Source organism: Bemisia tabaci, chromosome 5 (assembly GCF_918797505.1).
Source record: "Bemisia tabaci chromosome 5, PGI_BMITA_v3".
Taxonomy (NCBI): domain Eukaryota; kingdom Metazoa; phylum Arthropoda; class Insecta; order Hemiptera; family Aleyrodidae; genus Bemisia; species Bemisia tabaci.
This window is the reverse complement of record NC_092797.1, coordinates 5,437,652-5,461,681: the sequence shown is the minus strand read 5'-3', so window position 1 is coordinate 5,461,681 and position 24,030 is coordinate 5,437,652. Positions and strand designations below refer to the sequence as shown.

General features: G+C 40.9%; 1 protein-coding gene across 4 annotated transcripts in view; it reads left to right on the top strand.

Annotated features, from left to right (window-relative positions):
- The window catches only part of LOC109034870 (Protein C kinase 53E), a 337,504-nt gene that overhangs the window by 284,463 nt on the left and 29,011 nt on the right, over positions 1-24,030 (top strand). For all 4 annotated transcript variants that reach the window (XM_019048244.2, XM_019048242.2, XM_019048243.2 and 1 more), the window contains exons 6-7: positions 20,202-20,355; positions 20,813-21,041. In XM_019048244.2, the coding sequence (XP_018903789.1) occupies positions 20,202-20,355; positions 20,813-21,041 (383 nt within the window). The remainder of the gene's footprint in view (positions 1-20,201; positions 20,356-20,812; positions 21,042-24,030) is intronic.

Here is a 24,030-nt window from a genome sequence, read left to right as displayed (position 1 = left end):
CCGTGGCCGTGATAGAAGCTGCCCCGCGGTCTTCCCACCGCACAGTGGATCCAGTCAATCAGAGAGTCGGCACATGAAACTTTCAACTAAAATTGCAAATTTTGATGTTTAATTCTTCACATTTTAAATTTCAAGGGGTGGTTTTACAAGAAAATTTTATGAGAAAACCAATGGAACCACTTTTGAAACCTCCAAGTTTTGTATGGACGGAGTTATGAGCTATTAAAGTTTCCAAATTTTGTGCGACGTTTCCCATTGACTGGATCCAGTGTGCGGCGAGGCGATTGTCAGCGCCATCTGACAAGGGGCACTTGCACTTTGCGGCGGCTCCCGCGTTGCATATTCATCGGGGCCTTTTGACCGACACAAAAGGCACGTAAAGGCATTCCCGAGGCTTGTAAATTCCGTCGCGATCGCCACTTAGGTCGAGCAAACAGATCTTCCGCGTCGGCCGTATAATATACGCTTCATTGTTTTAATGGAGAGCACGGGTTGGATTAGCTATCCGCAAAGCCACGCGTATCTCCGGCCCCGGGGCGGTTGTTTAACTCCGCCTCCCCGGTCGCAAAGGCCGCGCCGGCGATCGTCCCTGTTGTCTGTTCGCCGGGGAGGTTTCGCTTCAGTAAGGGTTGTATTTAAAGTCGTTCCTTAAGGTGATTCGATGGACGCCATATTTCGTGTCAGAACGGCATGCGATATATCGCATCAATTGGTTCCATTTTTTCAGCTACTCGTCATTTCTCTTCAATTTTGAGATCGCAATTCTGTTGTCAGGAGACTAAAGCACTCACTTACCAATTTTAACAAAGAAATTCAACGTAATAAAGCGTGGTTTTTTCAGAGAGAAAACATCGCATTCGATACTGATATCAAAACTGCACTCGAATGTGATATTTTCTCTCTAAAAAAACCACGCCTTTATTACGTTGAACTTCTTTGTTAAAATTGATAGGTAAGTGCTTTAGTCTCCTGACAACAGAATTGCGATCTCAAAATTGGAGAAAAATGACGAGTAGTTGAAAAAATGGAACCAATTGATGCGATATATCGCATGCCGTTCTGACACAAAATATGGCGTCCATCGAATCACCTTAAGCCGTTCTCTCCTAACATATGGTTTGATATTTTTTGGTTCTTTTTTGTGTTTGTAGAATTAAATCATCGAAATATTTGGAGAAAACTTTTCCTTGCTCTCATTCGTGACAATATTGGCCAAATACTCCATCTTAATTGGATCCATCCCTCGCTTTGCAACCCGTATGGTTGTGTTCGTTGTCGTTCCTGAAATAGCTAATTTCCCTAGGAAGCCCCATTTGCTTTGCATAGTGATGATGAGAGGCACAACGAGATCCTTAAAATCAGTTGCGGGCGTGAATTGCGATGTATCGATTGTTATGCCATTTAAAACAATGGTAAAGAATCGATTATTAAGGCGTTTGCTGCAAACACCCTGTTAATCCCTGTTATGGCCCTGTCGGCCTCCTATAGTGTAGTGGTTGTAGCGCTTGCTCTATAATCGGGATGTCCCGGGTTCAATTCTCGGCCGGGCGACCCGAGTTTGATGGTCTCAAACAATGGTTGCCTGGGGCTGGTTCAGTAGGGACGGAGGGGGGATGGGACTTAAAGCGTGGGATTAGCCCTTGTGGGCTATTTGAAGTAGTAAAAAAAAGAAAAAGAAAGAAAAAAAAAATCGATCCATATAGTTTTAAATGGCATTACAATCGATGTATCGCAAAGCACGCCACGCCACTGCTTAAAATAGTATCATAAAAAGGACAATGGACCACTGGACTAGGTACAAAGTTAAGCATTCTGATTCATGTTTCTTAACCAAGAATTAACGTAAAACACGATTCGTGCAACGAAAATTACTAAAACTGACTCCTAACCAACATATTAAATGTTTCTCGGCGCGTGAATTCAAACTCCCACTCATGAAAACACAATAGTCCACGTACGGCAGATCGCAAACTGAACGTTACCTTTGCAGTCTCTCCGATAAGAAAATATGGTATTGTCAATCGTATGGTATTGGCTCAGCTATAGCGAATTGTTTACACTTTGAACAATAAAGGGTGGGGAATGAACAATATTTGATTGAGAAGCCTGCCGAAACCGTTGAAGTGCGTGATTTGATTTACGTAGGGAGAGTATTGTGTTTCTTGTGACCGGGCAATTCAAATTGCCCCTAACCAATATAAAATTAAAGCGTTAGTATCTTAGTTAGGAGTTAATCTGTTTCATTTTTGATGCAAGAATCGTGTTTCCTGTGAAATTCTGGTTAAGAAACATGTATCAGAATGCTTAAATTTGTACCTTGTCTAGTGGTCCATTGTTGGCAACTGCGAGTTAAATTCAGCAGTATAACTTTGGAAATGGGTCCTCGACAAAAAAAACTAACTTGAATTTTTTTCCTTCATAGACACAAGTCCCTTCTCCAATGTAAACGGCTCAAGATGTAGAAATCATCAGTCATTCAAGAGGAGCATTACCTTGAAACTCAAATAAGTGGAACTGTCACACCGTTGGGGTCGGAAGTCGTATAAATTAGGAGTACACTGCTAAACGCCATTTCGGGTAAATTGGTCTAATGTGATAATATGAAGTATACTCCTAATTTATTTAGCTTTCAACTCTGGTGCGAGAGTAAGTACCCTTTTTAGAGTTCACGGTAGGTTTCCTGGCTCAACCTTGTAATTTGAGCACCTCAAGTGCTCGTTAATCTGAAGCCTGGGCGCTTCTCGAACTTCGTTTGATTTAAAATTCCAAATTCTCTCGATTCAAAATTGGTTGAAAAAGATGTATGTACTTTTAAAAATGTTTAGAATCTCACCGCTAGTCCAAAACTTTCGTGATAGTTTTGAGGAAAATTTTAATGAGCGATCGCCAGTCAAAAGGAAAGTAAAAGGATTTTCAAAATAATTTGTCGAGGTTTTTCATTTTAATCCATCTCGCAGTGTGAAGCCGAATCTGTTGATTTTTGAAAAATTGTTCAATATACAATTGCTTTCTTGAGACAGAAGATTTACTCATCATTAAAATAAAGAAAAAAAATTAAAAAATTAAAAAATTTTAAAAAAAAAAATTAAAGTAAAACCAAAGTAGAGTTGGCCAAGTTTAGGCCAAGAAAAATTCAAAGAACATGAGCAGTAGATCAATATGCCAACATTGTTTAATCATTATTCTGGTCCATTACCATTCCTCGGTAAGAATGTAATAAAAGTTTAGAATAATAGGGCACTCCGGCCCAAATTTGTTTGCTTCAGTCGGTCGCAATACTTTATGTCAAATCAAACAGGCAAGTAAGGCTCACAGAAAAAAAAATTGTGCAGGGTTGCCCCAGTTTCAACTCATTTTGCCACTCACAAGGAAATCAGAGTACCATCCGATCAGTATGAAGAGAGATGCGCCATGGCATGGCCGCGTCGAAAAAGCAAAGCGCCTTCAATTTTGCGGTATGCACCACGGACAACCATCGAGTTCGAATAGTTGTATCCAGGCGTTGAGTTAAATGCCGGGTCCATAAACCGAGACCCAGACCTGTTTTTCAGCCGTATTCAGGTCCCAAAATTTCTACCTCTCCTCAATTAAGCGGAAGATCAACGGCCTTTTTTTGTACATTTTCGGAGAACATCTTTGTAAGGTTACATTAACCGGGCGATGGATTATTCCCCATTTCTGCGCTACCGCATTTTATGAATAAGTATCGTATTTATTCCTTTCTTTCATCCTATCCTTTGAATTTAGCTTTCTTCTCTCAAATTTCTTTTTTTCATAACAACAAACCCTGAAACCTGATAACAGAGGTGTTAATGGCCATATTTGGTGAGGCACCGCTTTAAAATAAACGAATATGACTTTTACCACTGCAGTGCTGTGCTGAGGAAAAACGTCGTATAAACTTTTACCAAATTTCCTTCGATATAAACCGAAATTACTGGCAAAATTGTGCGAATATTTTTGTTCCAAAACTTTCAGACTATTTTTTGCGCAATGTAATCCAAAATATCTGAAAACTTCAAAAGAAAAATATGCATGAATGTTGTCAAAAATACATATTTTATCATGGGAAATGTAGCAACTCTGGAATGTTCATACGGCGTTCTTCCTTAGCGCGGCAGTACACGTCAAGATACATCACCAACGGGAGAATGTTCTTTTATCAATAAGCAAAATCAGGATGAAAGAGGAAAGAAAAGGAAGAAAATAACGAGGAAGTAAAGTTTAACACTGTGCGCCTATATCACCGGTTAACCGAGCTGAATTTCAGCCGTTCCTGCGTTTCCCCTTGTATTTCAGTCGCGTTTCAGCTATTTCCCGCGGAAAATGTGACATTTCATCCCGCGATCACACGATGACAGGAAATGCGCCATGCTCTATGCCTCCGCAGGGTGGCAAAATTTCGTGTTATTTAAAATCGTGTTACGCGAAATATTTTCAAAGTATGAAAGATTAAGGTATGAAGGCAAGTGGGTTTTCAAACTACGGAGTATTATCAGCCCGTTTTAACAAAATTTTTCATTTCTACAAATGTTCCTTTGACTCGCCATTGATTGTATTACTTTCTCTAATGTTTCACACTCAAGATACAAAAGGTGGAATTTGACATTAATACAAATATTTTTCGCAAGATTTGATTTATTTGAGTACGAGTTGCTTACTCAGCTTCTGAAATGAATGTTTCATATTTTTTATAACCATCTCTACCTTGTGGAAGTACAAGAAATGTCTCACAAAAACCTAAAATCTGACGTGAATTTTTTTTCTTTCCATGTCTCTTATTCGTGTCGGGAGTGCTACGTCAGGAGCGAACCACACTCAATTATCTTTCAAAATTTCAGTAATACATTTTGTAATTTCTGTTTATATTTTCTGAAACGCTTGCATGTGCCAGCACCTTATCTGAATGTTTCCAGAATATTTTCTAGATATTTTGAAAATATTCTATTATAAATTGTTACACTGACGCGTTGCGAGAATATTTTCCTTCATTTGAAATACTTTTTTGCTCAAAATCTTGTCAACATTTTAAGTGTTTCCGCAATAACATTTTTTATCAAGTAGCGATAATACTTTCAAAATATCCTAATCGGGATGTTTTTATCAAAAATTGCAAATATATTTCATCGTTTCAGAAATTTGATTGAAAATCTTGCCGAACTATTTTTTCAAATAACATTTTGTAGAAAATATCGTGAAAAAATGGGAAAAAATTGTTTAGTGCTACAACGGATGCCGTCGTTTTGAGTAAATTTGGCAGTGGGAGCACCATCCAGGCCGCCGCGCGTGCTGTATCGGGCAATCTTAATTAGCGACCCGTTTGAAAGCCGTGTGTAAACACCACCATTATTTGCCCGCACTCTACAGCCCCACCAAGCGAGAACCACCCAACTCCAACGGGAACCCCGCGTCAACATTGCCAGTTTGTGCCATCAAATTTAGATTTTTCACACGGGTGTAAAGTACTGATTCAGCACTATCTGGAAACAACGTCCAACGCAGATCCGCGGTTTCTGTTCTACAGCCTCCGTGCTGGCTCCCCGCCCCCGCCAGCCCTCGCCCACCTGCCAACAGTTTACCCCCATCCCCCACCCCTAGCTCGGTGGGAGTGTAATCATTTTCGGTTCGAACTGAAGTAGGGGCTGTTTTGTCTCTCGGCCTCGGGATGGAAACGCCGCGCGGGTCGAATTTTCAATCGATATCGAAAAACTTCGATCGATGAAATCTCTATCTTTGCAATGCTTTTTATCGAACATGGTCGTTCGATAGCGATTCATCAATCGGTTCGCTGCGCGCTGCGATGATTGAAATTGATAGGTAGCGATTTACAAAGGAGACGAAGGGAAAATGGAGGGATCCTATTGGTGGAAGCCGGTGGACCACTGATGCCCTCAACGACCTCTGCAGGCCGATTATTTTAATTGATAGACGAAGCTATAGACAAAGAAGACAAAAGAGACATGGAGAGATCCTGTTGGTGGAAGCGGGTGGTTGCAATGGATAAAGGAGGAAGGTAATAGACTAACTGTAACAGCAACCCACGAGAGACTCGATAGTTAGTCCATCATTTTCTCCTGTAGTCTGTAGGAACCACCTATTTCAACCAATGGGATCGCTCCATACTCCCTATGTCTTCTTTGTCTATAGCTTTGTCTATCGATTTCAATAATCAGTCCGCTAGTCTACTTTCCTGGCTTTGCCTTGGACGCATTTGTGCCAAAGAAGTCCATCCAAATCAGTGGCGACACTTGAATCATCGGCTATCGGTTTTTCCTCACTTGAACATATGATGAAGAATCGATCAGTAAGGTATGCCCTAATAATCGATTCTTAACCGTATGTTTAAATGGCAGAGCAATCGATACATCGCAAACCACGCCACACCACTGTCTGCATATTAAATCCATTTCACATAGACTCCTTTTGTGTAAATATGTCGGATTGTTGGTTGAGAGGCTTATTGACGCTCATTGACCATCCAGAAGTTTTCAAGTAACGTGACTACAAAGTTTTGATCAAATTTTCATCAACTTTTGCATACATGTTTGTCAAATTTTGTCACCATTTTGGGAGTGTATGGAGTCAACGATGATTCCACTGTCGCAGTGAAGGACCAATTTTTCGAAGAATTGAACGAGGAAATTGGTAAGATTGGATCCAGGAGGGAAATCATTGTGTTGGGAGATCTCAATGGTAGAATAGGACGTCAAATTAAAAGTAAGATCGTCGGCCCTTTCGGAGAGGCGGCACTAAATGATAACGGAGCCCGTATCATTGACGTATGTGAGCAAAGGGACATGAAGGTGCTCAATGGGTTCTACCAACACAAGGATATCCATAAATTTACTTGGGTTCAGTCTACTCGCGGATTGAAATCAATCATTGATTATGTGGTTGTCAGACAAGACACGGGAATGAAGATTCAGCAAGTTAGAGTGTGGAGAGGTCTTTCCTGCGGCAGTGATCATTATTTCCTCGGGGCGAAAATAGCTTTCCCAGTGAAAGGGAGCCAGGAGACCAGGCAAGCACAGGAAGAAGTTCACCAACAAAAAGATCGTGTCAAGCTTGTAAACTATAACATTGACAGCTTGCAGCATCCAAGTGTAAGGGCTTTATATGGAAAGCGCTTGGATGAGAAGTTGGGCGAATCAAGGGACGGTGATACCGAACAGCAGTATCAGTTCCTGAAGAATTGCATTCACTCGGCAGCAATGGAAGCTCTTGGTGTCGCTGATGATAGGAAAGTTAGCGAAAAACCTTACTGGTGGGACGAAGAAATTGAGAAGGAGATTCAGGAGAAACGGAAAAAATATCATCAGTTCCTTTCCTCTAAAAAAACAGAAGACAAAGAGGCGTATAAAAAAGCTCAGACGCAGGTACGAAGGCTCATAACCAAGAAAAAGAACGAATCTTGGGAGAGGAGCTGTAACAAAATAGACACGTACATAGGAGGAAGGAAAAGCACTGAGAGCTGGAAGTTGCTGAAAGGGCTGCGAAGGGACATGAAGCGTGACTTAATATCTCCGATATCCATTGATAAACTGGAGGGGTATTTTAAAAATTTACTGACAGAAAGGCGACCTGAATTTCAAGATGGAGGCGTAAGCTTGGAGTATACTAACGATAATCATAACTTGGAGATCCATATGGAGGACGTGGTAAAGGCCGTACGAGAGCTGAAGAACGATAAAGCTCCAGGTCCGGGAAATATCCCTGCTGAGTTGATCAAGTGTGGAACCTGCAAGCTGTTTCAACGGTTGAGATACCTGATGCAAGATTGCTTGGACGGTGGAAAGGTACCGACAGAATGGAAAGAGTCTTGGGTGTCACCTATATACAAGAAGAAGGGTAGAAAAGATGAGTGTGATAACTATAGAGGACTGTCGGTTGCAGGTACCCTGAGCAAAGTGTATGGAAAAATCTTGAAAGCAAAAATTGAAGAGGAGTGGAAAGAACATGAAGCGGAAGAGCAAGCAGGTTTCAGAGCCGGTCGGTCAACGATTGATCACTTATTTACCATCATCCACGTCATAGAGAAAAAGAAGGGAGTTGGCCAGGAATTACATCTAGTGTTTGTGGATCTCCAGAAAGCTTACGATAGTGTGCCATTGATGAAACTTTGGGAAGCCTTGAACAAAAGGGGTTTTAGTGGGGGACTAATTAGTGCTATTAAGGAATTTTATGGTGGGGCTTTCTCTAGGGTTAAATCGCATGGGGAGTTATCGTTGGGGTTTTTAATTACTAAAGGACTGAAACAAGGGTGTTGTTTGTCGCCAACCTTATTTAAAGTGTACCTGGAAGAAGTTTTAAAGGAATGGAAAAGATGCTGTTCGGGAATGGGCGTCCCGCTACGTGAAGATGGCACCCTTTATACTCTGTGCTTTGCTGATGATCAGGTGGTAATAGCTCAGGACGAAGAAGATGCGAATTACATGACGCGGAAGCTAGTGGAAGTATACCGAAAGTGGGGAATGGAAGTAAATGTGGTTAAGACGGAGAAGTTGGTTATCGGTGGTGATCAGCAAAGCATTGAACTGGAGGATGGCCGGAAGATCCTGGACTGTGAAGAGTATAAATATCTCGGAGTTTGGTTAACTAAGGACGGAAATTTGGATCGGGCCATTAAAGATCGGAATGTGCAAGGCAGGAAAGCTATCGCGATGCTAAATGGGGTTCTCTGGGACCAGAGTATCTCCAAGGAGACCAAAAGGAAAATTTACAACGTCATCGTGAAGAGTATCGTAACTTACGGGAGTGAGGTCTGGCAACTTAAGAAAAGAACTGAAGACATGCTTAGGGCAACCGAGATGGACTTTTGGCGAAGGTCTGCTGGGATATCGAGAAGAGAGCGTATCCGCAATGAAAGGGTACGCGAGATAATGGGTGTGGAAAAGGACATCGTGCACGATATCAGGTCCAAGCAGTTGGTCTGGTATGGACATGTGCGAAGGATGGCAGATGATCGGTTGCCCAAGCAGGTCTTCGATTGGGTTCCTCCCGGAAGGCGACGGCGTGGACGTCCTGTGAAAGGTTGGCGACAAGGGGTGGAGGAGGAGATCAGAAGGTGCCAATTGCCTGATGATCTCTGGGAGGATAGGGGGCAATGGCGATTGGGCGTCGCAGAGCGCGAGGCGGCGCTATAATCGCGACTTTATGTATGTGTTTGTCAAACAATGATGAAATGCCGCTCATGCTTTAATCAAATAGACGGCGCCAACCATGAGCAACTCGGTCGCATTTCTCTATTCTTCTGGTTTTTTTTTTCCCCCTATCAAAAACTATGAATCGCAATGCTTCGAAACTTTTTTTCTGCTTCCTTTCTAAACTATGAAGATTTCACACGTCAAGTTTTAGTGTCAAAAAGTTGCTCAGTTCAGTTTCAGATGTATTTGGCAAACAACTTCACTTAAGTGTTCACAGGCAAATCAAATTGAAGTATTGGCCAGTTTCCTTATCTTCGTTTGTCTGTCACAACATCGGTTCGAAGAAGAAAAATATTCAAGAGGTTTTTAAATGGACATAAAATTTTCCTTCATTTAATAAAGAAATGTTGGTTCGAAATATTATGAAATTATTATAGAAAAATTTTGTTTACATAAAGGACTCTTTTAAAATTCAAATTAAGTTCTTTTTATTCAACTAGAAGTTCTTATTCGTATCTTTGCGGTGTCAAATCTAATTTTCTGTCAATTAAAAGACACTTATTTAAATTTTAAAAGAAAAAAATATCATTTCACTTGTATAAAAGAACATATTTTTTGTACAATAAATTTTTCTTCGAATGAAGGAGAATCGTATTTAAAATAAATTGCTTTAAATAATAACGGGCAATTTTTCTTTTCGGTTGAAAAACCCAGACTGATCAGAAACTGAAGTAAAAGTAAGAAAACTTTGTTCGTAATGTAACCATAACCATAATAAGATATTCGATGCTTCACGGAGTTAAACTTGGCGAATTTGTTTAAATTTTGACGATCTCACTATTGCGAAGCCCATACGGAGTACCGCAAAAAAAAGCTTTTAAAAGCTTTCCGCCGCTCTTGCCAGAAGAATTATCCCGAGAAAAATTTCCACCGCGCATCAGAGATTTCCATCATCACCTGTTGATCGCGTGACAAAACAATTTTTTTTCCAACTTGAATGTCAGTTCTTTTGGAGGGTGTGCCTAGAAATCACAACGGAGTGTTTTCAGAGTGCAGCTTTTTGAAATAGGTAAGACATCATCTAAAATACAAAACATTCCGGGATGTTTTATTCGTCAAATTTGTATTCTTTGAACAATCAAATCAGTTTTCAAAGATGATGGAAACGGTGTCTTGAGTGAGGTCAAAAACATTTCTCTTTTACCAGAAGAATAAAATAAAATCTGTTATAATTTTATGCCAAGTTTCCACGTTGGATAATATTGAAAGTCTCGCTCTTTTAAGAACACATGATGATAAGTCAAGGCAATAATAACAGCCCTTAGTAGGCAGGTAATGCAGAAAAAGGAAATCAGAAATCTTCAGTAAATTTTACTCAATCGTGAAAAGTCAGGATATTGTCAGAAAGTTTTGCCACCAAACCTTGATTACTCATGTCTCGTCGAAACTTTTGCGTTCTGCTCGGCTCATAATGAGTGTAAGATTATCACAAAATTCAAAAATTTTCGGCCTCCCTGGGGGATGGGAAATGGGGGCTAAATAAACGGATTTTGATTTAATGTTGGATTTGAATCGGATAGGCAACTAAACTAATTGTGGAGCAAAGCGTGTAGTATCCAGTGAAAAAAGGCATTTCAAGCCGAATAAGGTGGACTTCTTGCTGGGCGTAAAAAAAGAGAAAAAAACGAGGAAGAATGAGGAGAAATGCACGGAGAGGATGGAAGAGAAAAATAAGAAAACGATGATGAAGAAGAAGAAGTATTTTTCTGCTTAGTCACATTAATAACACTCATAGGTTGTTTTTAAAATGAGCCTAAAATGTAAGTTGCTTGTGAGCGCGTTGCAAACTTCAGCTACAGCAAAAACTAGAGTTGTTTCTCGTAGGTAATGGCTCTTAAGTCACGATGAGCGCATCGGGGAAGTCTGAAAAGCACTCCTAACTTCAGAATCTGCGTAAGAAATATGCGTTTCAAAAACGATACTACGACACAGGTGAGCATTTTGGAAGAGGAGTCGCTCCATTCAACCCTCGCGCACTAAGATGCTACGCAATATTCAAAATGGCTGACGCCAACCCGCCCAAATACACGTGACGAGACTGGATCTTATCAATCGGCGCGTTTATATTTACAGTTTCCTTGCGCTGATATGGACCATGAGGCTTCCTCACGTTTTTTCGCGCGGAAACTTCAGCCATGTTAAATATTGTGTGCGCAAGGGTTGGATGGAACGACTCCTCTTACGTAATGTTCACCTGTGCCGTAGTATCGTTCACAGTGGTGAAGCAAAAAAAAATGCGACAGAAGTGTACCCTCAAACGGTTTGCAGACGGTGAGTCTATGGTACGTGTGGACTTGAAATCGCAGAAAATCAAAATCTTGGCTGATCGTAATTTTGAAATACCGCAATTTGAAATTTTCATACTGATTGCAAGTTTTCTACTGATTTTGAACAGCTTTTTTATTTCTATGTCCATTGAATCTGAGTTGACCGGCTCACGTTTTTATTTTTCGTTCGATTCATGCCGATCGAATACATACCTTCTCGTTACATGCGGGCATTCTATCATACTTTTTTTTAACTGCACAATTCGCCTTCTGCTGCGTCTCCGGCAATTGTTGTTACGAATATGTTGTGCGTGCTGATTTCAGATCATTACATACTCGACTCTCTGAAGGCGTTTTATGTGTACAAGTAGCGCAATCTGTCGGAGAACGAACGAAGTACCTTTCGGCCATTAAACGCCTTCAAAGAGTTGATTATGCAATGATCTATAATCAGCACGCACAACATATTCGTAACAACAATTGCTGCAGACGCAGCTGAAGGCGCATTTTTTTCGCACATAAAACGCCCCCAGAGAGTCAAATATTTTATGATCTAAAATCAGCACGTGCACAACATATTCGTAACAATCGCTGCAGACGTAGCAGAAGGCGAAGTGTTCAGTTAAAAAAAAAAAGAGTATGATAGAGAGAGTCTGCATGTAACGAGAGGGTGTGTATTCGATCGAAATTAATCGAACGAAGAATAAAATTGTGAACCGATCACCACTGATTCAATGGACATAGAAGTAAAAAAACTGATCAAAATCCGTAGAAAACCTGCATTTACTATGTAAATCTCAAATTGTGGTATCTCGAAATCAGGATCAGCCAAGAATTTGATTCTCCGCGATTTCAAGCCCACACGTACCATAGACTCACCCCGTGCAAACCATTTAAGGGTACACTGAAAAAAAGATTGGTAGAGTTTACCATTCCTTCACGCTGTATTTCACACAGTGTGAAATCAAAGTCGATTCTGCCAGAATATAGTAACGTTCACCTTTCTTCTGGCAGAATTGACTCTGAATTGACGCTGTGTGAAATACAACGAGGAGGAATGGTAAATTCTACCAATCTTTTTTTTTCAGTGTACATTTTTGTCGCATGTTTTTCTTTAAAACCACTGTGCGCTTTTAAAACAGGAAGCTTAAAAAAACGCATACTTCTCCCGCAGACTGTGAAGTTATGAGCGTATATCAGACTTTCTTGATGAATTTACCATGATTTTTGATCCATTTTCAGCAGGAAACATACGATATGCACTCTGCAAAATATGCTACAATTCGGGCGTTAAACCGGCAGCCGCTCTTCTTGGGTGTTCTCTGCACGCAGAGCAGAAATTGATGTATTTTTGCTAAAAGGAACTATGTTCCACGCAAATCCTGTGCACATAGTTCCTTTTACCATAAATTCGTCCAAATTGCATGCCTACACGTTCGAAGATGAGGCTTGGGGAACCCACGCCGCGCCACCACCCGACCCGCAAACCCACCGCAACCCTTTTCAGCCCGGTCAGCCGAGCAGGAACCGGGCTCGTTTTAATCAGGTGAAAGCCAGCCTCGTCAGCGGTTTAGAAGCGATGGACTCCGTAGTTACAGCAGGGTTTACAGGATCATTCGGAGAAAGTCTATTCGCTTTTTTTTTTCAAAAACAGCTTCATTTCCGCGAAGCTGCTTTTTTATTTTTTTTCTTCCTTTTTCCCCTGCCTTAAATCCTTAGAAAGCACTCGGTGGACGCCTACGACTCCGTAGCAGTGGCGCGACGTGGCGTGCTTTGCGATTTATCGATGTATCCGCCGTTTAAACCTATGAAAAAGGATCGATGAATAGGGTGTTGGCAACGAACACCTTAATAATCGATTATTTACCCCAGCTTCAAATGAGGAGATATCGATGATCGATCAGTCGCGCCTCGCCACTGCTTCGTAGCGAAAAAGACGTAGGATTTTACATTTAGACGATTGGATAGTCAGCGTTCCAATTTTTGGAATGTTGCCTTTGTTTGGTTGCAAAAAATAAGACTAGGTGGAGATGGAGATCGTGATTGGTCAGTTGCATTTCCGGATTGCCACACTGCCACACTGGGAAAATCCGAAAAATTCGGGGTTCTGGCAAGCGTTATGAAATTTTTATGGGGGTATAGCAAAGCGCTACGGAGCGTTACAGAGGGGGGTGGAGAGGTGTAAAAAACCCGCAAATTTAACTTTACGCAATTTAGGGTTACTCGCGTTACTCAAGGTATTTCCGAATCCCGATTTCAAGAACTAATCACCCTGTTATCGGAGAAGAAGTTCAAACGTTTCTCGCAACTCTCGGCGAAATCTTGCAGTGTCCAGTTTTCAAATCCCATGTTGGTGCCGTTCTCGGTCGCTCATCCTCGAAAACGGTGCTTTTCACAGTTGCGCGACCCTGCAGTGAGGTGGAAAGTTAGAACGGTAAAGAAAATATAATTTCGCGACTCTTTTTGACTCGCTGGTCCGCTCCGCGCGCTATTAATTCGCCTTCCGCCGCGCCGAGGTCATTAGCACGGACGCTTTTGAATGCAAATTTTCCACCCCTGCTCGCGTCCTTTTTTTCAGCGGATAATTTATGTGTGCTGAGTAATTAAAATCCGGCTTCAGTGCCCCAGCGCTGAAACGCTGAAGCAAGAATTCGCCCGCGAACGTGTCGCTATGAAGGCGTTGCAAATTGGACGCATTTATGCTAAAGGGAACTATGTGCACACGGGTTTGCGTGTGACTTAGTCCCTTTTAGCTTGAATACTTCCATTTGTGCGGGTCGAATACGCAGCTTCTTAATTCGTCGTTTCGCGAACGAAGGAACGTCACTCCATTCAGGGTTGCCAGCGGTGTGGGAAACCTGGAAAGTCAGTGGAAGTCAGGGGATTTGTGGCGACCGGGAATAGTCAGGGAAAGTCAGGAATTTCAATGCGTTTAACGTTTAGCAGAAGTGACTGTAATTTGGACCGAGTTTATCAGAAAAGAACCAACCCAAATTAAGTTGAAACTGAGAAAAAGAGGTTTGAAGTTTTATGCCTGCATACGTAAAGACTCAATCAGGATGTCTAGCATCAGGATTTTCCCGATTCTATCAGGGTTTGAGGTCACTCAGGATATCATCCCGATTTCATCAGGATTTGAGGAAAAACCGGTCGTAAAATCAGGAGTTGAGAAAATTCGGCCGTCCGATCGGATGTGTTCATGCTCTCGCATACGCTTATGGAGAAATTTTAATTTTTCTCCGCAAAAAATCAGGATTTGATCAGGGCTTGGAAAAATTATGAAATCAGGATTTAGCAGTCAAAAATGAGGATTTCATCAGGATTTCCTGGAATTAAAAAAAAAACTAGATACCTTGTCAATGTAGAAAATAAACTTTAACCCCTCTTTTCACAAACTAATTTTTTTTTTCGATTTCGAATGTTTGGCAGGAGAAAATATGCGACTAGCGGAACTCAAAAACATTTTTAACTGAATTTTTTCGAAAATGTGGGTCAGTTCCTTTCTGATAAACTCGGTCCATTCATAGGAAAGAATCAAAGTGGGAGTTTTATTCAAGTGGCAGAGAAAATCAGGGAATCCAAACATTTTAGAGTCAATAAAAAGTCAGGGAATTTGAGTATGAAGAAATTTTGGCAACCTTGTCCATTGGAAGGTTATCAATTTGGCTCAAAAACTTATTAATTTTACAAGAATATGAGCAAACAGTATCTATCCAAAATTTGACTGATTTTTGCCGGTGGCTAGAAGGAAAAGCTAGAGTTTTCCGTTGAAAATTTTCAATAATTTCCCCTGTGAAAAAAAAAATACGGGCGGATTTGCACTGTTAATGCGTAATTACGTTCGCCGGTCTTGAAAATGACGAATTAGTTAGATAGACGGCGTTGACAAAAAGGGCAACAGGCCAAAAGGTCAAGAAAAAAGAAAAGTTCAAAATACACGGATGTCTGGAGATTAGAATGTCCACTCTGTCAAAAGGTCCTAGTCTCCAGAATGTTCAATGTGGGTAACATGACTAGAAACACAAATAATGTCGCAATCTGCTAGTTTAAATAAACTATTAATAGAAGAACTTTCAAGGCTCGCCTTTCTGTCCACTCAGTGCCATAGTGATAGTGATAGACCAATATATATTTATAGTGATTTTTTCAGTTAAAAGCAAGCAGAGCCAGGTCAAGAATTAGTGAAAAATTTGGTTGTATTGTATGAAACCAAAGTTTCTTTAGTCTTCGTTTTATTGTAAATATTGCAACCTAGGCCGCCATCTTAAGGACGATCGATCATTATCGTGCGGGTCGTCTATTTGCAGGATTGAATCCTTGGGATGAAAGTAATTGTTGGCCGGTGAGAATTCTTTCGTTTCAATGCTTCCAGTCACCTTTATTCACTGAAGCTTCATTCTTCCTCAATTCTCTGTCGAGGAAGGATTATTATCACCGCTCCTTCCATTTTCAGTGCCGTGGCGAGGCGTGAATAGTCGATTATCGATATTATCCCGTTTAAAGCTATAGCAGCGAATCGATTACTAGCATGTTCGCTCTGAACACCCTGATAATCGATTTTTTTCCGTAGATTCAAATGGCATATCAATCGATTCATCGCACAGGATATATTATTAGATACGTAATTTTATACTACTTCTCATCGACCCACAGCTCTCTTGGAGGCAATATTAAAATGAGGAGCTATTATTTCTAGCTCATCCATAAAAGCACGCATCTGCACGGGGAAATAAACGGCTGACACGTTGTTTTTAAAATGAGTCAGAAAAAATAGTTCATTTTTCAAAGTTTAGTCCAATTTTTGTTAAGTTAGGGCGTATGAATTACCAGAAAAAAACGCTCTTTTACAATTATTTGGACTTCATTTTGCAATTAGGAACTACTTTTTCAGACTTTCTTAAGGAACAGCATTTGTGCTATAACATGCGGGAAAATTGTTCAGTCACCTTTATTTACTGTCTTGAATGGGTTTGACGTTTCGAACAACTAATTTTGCCTGAGAACTATTTCTAATTATGCCTTATTAACTATCTGCCACATCTGGTCAGAAAATTCCGCCAATAAGTGTCAAGAAAATTAGTGTCAGGAAATTTTATTTTCTAAATTTTGTGGCAGCCCTGATTTGTAGTTTTACCCTTCAAAATTTCGAGGAACATAGCGGAAATGGTAGGTTTTAAATGTTGAATATGCCTATGAAAATCCGGGACTTACTGGAGAATGAGGAAGATCGTGGATTATAAACACGGTTTATTTTTCCCTTAGCCTTTCTCGAGATTATTCTTATATTTTTCTGTACTTTTTTTTAATTTTTTCAAATGGAACCCTTACTCGGTTTGCCAGTGAACACTGTAACGAAGCAGGGTTTACAGCCCTCTTTAACAGTGGCGAGGCTTGTAAAATCGACTATCGATAATTCCCGTTTTGGCGCTTTGGTAAAGAATCGATTATTAAGGTGTTCATTGCAAACACCCTATTCATCGATCCTTTTCCATAGGTTTAAACGGTAGATCAATCGATGTATCGCAAAGTACGCCACGCCACTGCTCTTTAATATTCTCTTCGCCTTCGCGACGATGTCTCAGTTTGCCCGACTGTCCAAAACACAATCGTGGGAATCGGGCTACGAGGTTGTGCTTCCGACCTGTCGCTGACAACAGAGGGTTCGGCCGACATCCTTACACCAGGATTGAATCTAACGAAATATTAGCTTTGTCTGCCTTTACCAACCGTATCCGCGGTCGCGACCGGAGAGGAGTAAAGGCCCTTATAGGCATGACTTTGAATTCGTCCCCTACAAAGGCAAACAAAACAAAGGGAGGATATATGTCACGCTCAGATTTGCCGCGGATAGAGGAAACAGCGGGTCGGTTGTTGAATCGTTATCGAATGAGTTTGATGGATGACACCCTATCTTAACAGTGCGATATATCGATCTGGGTCGTTCAATATCGATTCAACAATCGAGCCACAAAGAAAATCGGGGGACATTTTCGAATCTGGACGAAGAATCTAAATGGCTGAGTTAAAACTAGGCCAAAGATGTGTCGAGCACCTCTGAAGTTTCTGCGAGTGATGCTCCGTGCCGGATTTCAAAGAATTGGACTATTTCTGCGAAACGGAGCTATGTGCAGTAAGACATCAGCCCTTAGACCTATAAGCATGCATGCATTACAGGGCTCACGTCACAATGCACATACTTGCGTTTGATAGAAATACGTCCAATTGGAAACTCTGCGTTCGTGACGCTTTTAATAGTCCTTGAATATACTTGTGATCCTCCACGCAAAAATTGTCGAAAATGAAAAACTCAGTCGGCCTGAAATCACCGTATCCGGGGAGAGGGTAGGAAAATAGAAGGCAAAAAGTTGAATGAAAAACGGGGAATTTTCCAACAATACAGTTGCAAAGTGATAATTAATTATCATAAATAATTGAAATAATTTGAAGAATGTAGTTGAAAAAAAATAATTAAGTGAATCGTCGATTCCGCGAAACGGAGACAAATTGTAACTCTGATTGAAAATTTAACTACATCAAGCACTAAATGAGGAATTACTATATTTTTGCCCGATTTTCAATTTGATTAAATACTCAAACCGCTTTATGTTCAATTTGATTTTAAATACTCAATTTGCTTTATTTTTGTGCAACGACGACGTATGAATGCAACGAAAAACACATTTTGTTATTTCAAGCGAAAAAAATTGAAGGCGCTCCGGCTTTTTCAATGGCCAGTTCTGGATGCAACTATTCGTGTTCTCGGGATGTCCGTGTTGCATACCAAAAAATTGAAGGCGCTCTAGTTTTCTTAGGAGCAACGTATAAAGTGCAGTTGTTAGTTCTCAAGAGCTTCTCGCGTGCATTTACAATCGTGTCTCCATGAAATATCCAGAGTTCAAATGAGTCGCGTTGCATCACGGCAGTAGTGCCAAATGGTACAAATTAGCCACCCAAAACAGTTCCACTAAGGCATCGCGGATGTTACTCCCGCAAGTTACTACCTATAACATTTCCCCGATTTGCACCTTTTTGCAATGCAGCAGCTTTGTCGCTACATGACTCATCCAAGTTTCGAGGATTCCGTAGCCAGCTAACACGATTGTAATTTCAGGATAGAAAACTCCGGAGAACTATAACAATCACAACCGTACGATGTTCCTTAAAAATTCAGAGCGCCTGCAATGTTTTGGTATGCATCACGGACATCCTGAGAACATGAATAGTCACATCCATACTTAGTCATTGAAAAGGCCGGATCGCCTTCAATTTGTTTCGCTTGTGTTGACAAAGTGTTGCGCAAAGATAATGCGGATCGAGTATTCAATCAAATTGAAATAAAAAATAAGCAATGAATAATGAATATATGCGGATAGAACGGAGTCTATTCATGCGGCATTTACTCTCCTAACTTTATTAACACTCACCCTCTATACTAGTCTCTTCTGATTCTTTTCATTTGACTTACTTAGAAATATGTTAAAATCGTAAATGGACCAGTAGACAAGGCACGAAATTTAGCATTCTGATACACGTTTCATAACCAAACTTTCACGTAGAACACGACGCGCACAACGAAAATTACCAAAATCAACTCCTTATAAAGATATTTAATGATTCTTGATGCGTGAATTCAAACCACCCGCTCATAAAAACTCAATGCTCTACGTGACTCACATCGCGCGCTAAACATTATCATGACAGTCTCTGCGATATAAAAATCTGGCAACCTTAATCTTGACGCTTTAGCTCAGCTATAGCAAGTTGTTTATAGTTTGAACAGCTCATGGTGGGAAATGAACATCGCTCGATTGAGAAGCTTGCTGAAACCGTTGTAGTGCACGATTTGACTCACGCGGAGCTTTGAGCTTCTCGTGAGCGGGCAGTTCAAATTCCTCGTAACCAATGTGAAATAAAAACGTTAATATCTTTGTTAGGAGTTGATTTCGGTAATTTTCGTTGCAGGAATCGTGTTTTACGTGAAATTCTGGTCAAGAAACATGTATTAGAATGCTTAAATTCGTACCTTGTCTAGTGGTCCATTATCAATTATTCACCATCCTTTGAATGTGGCAGCGTTGCCAAATAGTGCATTTTCGCGCGGATGGGCAGAACTGAGCGGCTCTCGACCAATCGTGATCATCTCTGTTTGCAGCTTGACAAGTTTTCATGGGTTTAAAAATACCCGACTTTCCCCGGGCTTTTCAGTCTTTCTGTTTCGGCATGGTCGTTGATAAAAATTCTGCGCGCAAAGCGAAAATTGTGGAAATTTCATTGACCTCCGTTAGTGGGATTAACATCCGCGATGCATTTGTGAAAATGTTTTTGGTAGACGACGGGCGGAAATTCGCACGAGTTGGTGACGTTGTCATAGTGCTACACGATCCATCCGAATTTTGAGGATTTCAGAGTCATCACGATTGTGCACGCAACGTAGAAAACCATTAGAAACTAACAACCACAGCCATACGTTGTTCATGAGAAAACCAGAGCGCCCTCAATTTTTTGGTATGCAACACGGACACCCCAAGAACACAGATAGTTGCATCCAGACCTAGCATTGAATGATCCAGAGCGCCTTCAGCCTTTTTCGCTTGTGATCACAAAACGTGTCACTCATCGCAGACGTGGTTGCACGAAAATAGGGGGCTTTGAGTATTTAATCAAATGGAAAAAAAGAAATGTAAATCAGCTAATTTAGCCTAATCGAGGTTCCGTTGTTTTTTTGTTACAGTTCGTCAAGGGAAAAATCTCATTCCAATGGATCCCAACGGATTGTCCGATCCTTACGTCAAGCTGAAATTGATCCCGGACTCGGACAACGTCAAGAAGAAAACCAAGACAATAAAAGCATCTTTGAATCCCGTCTGGAATGAGACGCTAGTTTTGTAAGTACACACTGCATTGTAAAATCAAGGGGGTCCATGGGGTACTAAAAGATACCTCACCAAGAGGGTTCTTTGAGACACCCTCATCTTTAATAAGGATTATTACTTTTGGGGATTTATAAAACCTTAAGGGATGGGAGGAGTGGGTCCGGGATTTTGCTCGGCAAACTTTTGGACAATTGAATCGTCTGAAGAACAATTTTAAGATCTTCTCACCGAAAAACCAACTTTATAGTCCCAAAAAAGATAAAATGTATACGCTACGCACTTGCTAACGCAGTAAAATGTATCATATTTCTTAGGAGGGGCCACGGGGATTTTTGGTAACCCAGTTTTGTGTGTCTCTTGATTACTTTCATTTTTCCGAGTTGGTGTGTTTCCGTTCTCACTGATTCGATTCGACTCATTGTTAGGGAGATTTTCATTGTGGTGAGTTTGTGTTTGTTTGTTTTTTCAGCGAATTGAAGCCGGAGGACAAGGACAGACGGCTGTTGATCGAGGTGTGGGATTGGGATCGGACGTCCCGGAACGACTTCATGGGATCCCTGTCGTTCGGGATCTCGGAGCTGATCAAGGCCCCCGTCGAGGGATGGTTCAAGCTCCTCACCGAGGAAGAGGGCGAGTTCTACAACGTCCCCGTCCCCGCCGAGGGCACCGACCTCGCCGCCCTCAAGAATCAAATGAAGGTGAGCCCTCAACCTACTCCTACATTTCACCCCCTCGCAAAGGGAAAATCATTACAATTATCATACAAATTCCACCGAAAAAATCATTTCAACGGGTTATTTGAAGAAGGGCTTGACCGCCAAAAATCTCAGATTGAGTTCAGGGTGTGTACAAGTTCGGAATTTCCGGAAAGTCCGGAAATAGTACTGATTTTTTAAAGGCGGTCCGGAAGTACTGAAACAGTGCGGAAATTTCGCAAGGAGTCCAGAATTTTGTTTCATTTTTTTGGTATTCTTGTCACAATATGAGCGAGAAATTCAAATTTTTGAAATTTTTCGAATTTCGACAAATGGAGGTACTCAAAAAGTTCTGAATTTTTCTGTTGAGGAAGTACTGAATTTTTTGGGAATGTCCGGAAAAAGTACTGTAAAATTACTGATTTTTGGTCAGCCTGTTTTAGTAGATACCCTGGAGTTTTCGATGGAATACTCTACCGTTCACAGCCAAACCGCCGTAATTCCATTCCAAATCGTGTATATTTCTTTCATTTATACTGCTCTATCATTAGAAAACCTAATTGCATGTAGGAAAACTGTAAAGGAAGAGTACCTACAGACATGTCCGTTTTGAGCTAAATATGCGCTAAAATGTTTCTCTGCGTGGATTATGTAGTTGTTTTTCTTTCGCCTTCAATCGTTTCTGCAGCAATTGCTGTTGCGAATATGTTGTGCGTGCTGATTTTAACTCATTACATATTTGACTTTCTGAAGGCGTTTTGTGTGCACAAGTAGCACACTCTGTTGGAGAGCGAACGAAATAAGAACTGAGCGATTAATTGAATATTACTTCCTTTATTCTCCAACAAGGTTCGCTACTCGTGCACGTGAAACGCCTTCAGAGAGTCATGTATGTAATGAATTTAAATCGGTACGCACATCATATTCGCAACAACAATTGCTGCGGACGCAACTGAAGGCGAATTGTTTGCGCACGTGAAACGGATTCAGAGAGTCTACCGAGTGATGCTACCAACATTACCCTTTAAACGTCTTATTTTAACATCGGAATATCTGCTTCAGTCGAAAAAGAGCGTAAGTTTCGAGCCACACCTCCCAGCGAATGCAGGGTGCTTTCTAAAGATACTAAACATGAGGCACAATCTAATTTTGAACATGGTCATCGAATACACATGCTATCTGACTGTTATTATACTGCTACAAATAGCAGCTCTGAGCAATTTTGTGGAAGAAGGGCGTATTCGCCAATTTTTTTTTTTAAACAAATTGTATTTCTTGCCCAATTGCTTCAACCCTTATCATATGACGGTGGTGGATGGTATGTAGAATACTGGTCAAATTTTCCAACAGAAGTATGAAGAATGTCGGAGTAATCAAGTTTTTTCATGTATTCTCAAAACTTGACTTTCAGCGGTGTCGCTTTTCTTCAAATAACCCATTCATTGCCTCAAAATAAAATGAATATAAGTCCTTTTGATTTAATTGTGTCAATTTTACGATCGACTGAGAGCAACTCGAGTTGAGATGCAGATTGATGTCCAGGAAAGAATTAGTTCTTTATTATGGTGGGAAATCGCCGAGCTATTTCCAATCTACAGCACTTTCTTTCTTAACCACTTTTCTAGTCCCGCTCTTCACATACTCTCTCTTGCGTCTCTTTTCCAAAGTGTATCCGCTTATTGCTCCCATGGATTTTGTGCTTTTGCTGGCTTATTTCGCCCTGAAACTTTTTTCTGACAAATTAATAATCATTATATTTAACCTCTTCCATTTTTTATTTGATGAGACCATCTGGCGTATACCATTGTTGAAGCTCAATGGGCCTGGTACAGACCTCAGCCAGAGCAAAAAGAAGAGTTATTTCTTATGGAAAATAGCTCAAAAATCACGGGAAAGTCTGAAATACTTTTCTAACTTCACAATCGGCGCAGGAAATGTGCGTCTTTTAAGCTTCCCGCTTCAAAAACGATACTACGACACAAGTGAGCATTTCGTGAGAGGAGTCGTTCCATCCAACCCTTGTGCACTAGGATGCCACGCAGTATTCAACATGGCCGACGCCAACCCGCCAAAAAGGTCGAGTTACGCGATCAAGTTGAGCCATAAAATTGGGCCCCTCATTGGTCGCATCCTCACCTCAGGTCTTTTTCCACCAATCAGAGCTTCAGTTTGATGGCTCAATTCGATCGTGTAACTGGACCTAAACACACGTGATGAGACGGGATTTTATCAACCGGAGTGTTTGTATTTACATTTTCCTTGCATTTATAAAGACTACGGTGCTTCCTCACGATTTGCGAGCGGAAGCGTCAGCCATGTTGAAAGCTGTGTAGCAATCCCAGTGCGCAAGGGCTGGATGGAACGACTCTTCTTACAAAATGTCCACCTGTGCCGTAGCTGTAGTAACGTTTTTGAAACGGGGAGCTTTAAAAAAAAAAAACCGCAAATCTCTTACGCAGATTGTGAAGTCAGAAGTGTATTTCAGACTTTCCCGATACGCCTATCAACATGATTTTGAGCCATTTTCTTTAAGAACCATCTCTTTTTGATCTAGCTAAATTTGCAACGGCCCCATTTGTACTTCTTGTTCTCTTACAAAAAATTTCACACAATGGAGATGTTGCATGTGTGAGGGATTTGCAATTTGACCATTGATTCTTATGTAAAAGTTCGCGAGAAACACGATGGTGCCACTGGTTTTCTCTGAAATCATCTCCAAAGCTCAAAAAAAGCTCTCAAAGTGAGGCCAAAATGGAGGGAATATCCCATTCTATCCTGAGAGTCCACCTCTACATCAAAACTAACTCTCCATGCAAAGATAGGGAGCAAATACATTAGCAGTGATGCCATGTTTTCAGTTTTGGAGTCTCCAAATAAAGTGGCAATTCTGCTACTTTATTTGCTCCCTATCTTTGCATGGAGAGTTTGTTTTGATGTAGAGGTTGACTCTCAGGGTAGGGTGGGATATCCCCTCCATTTTAGCCTCACTTTG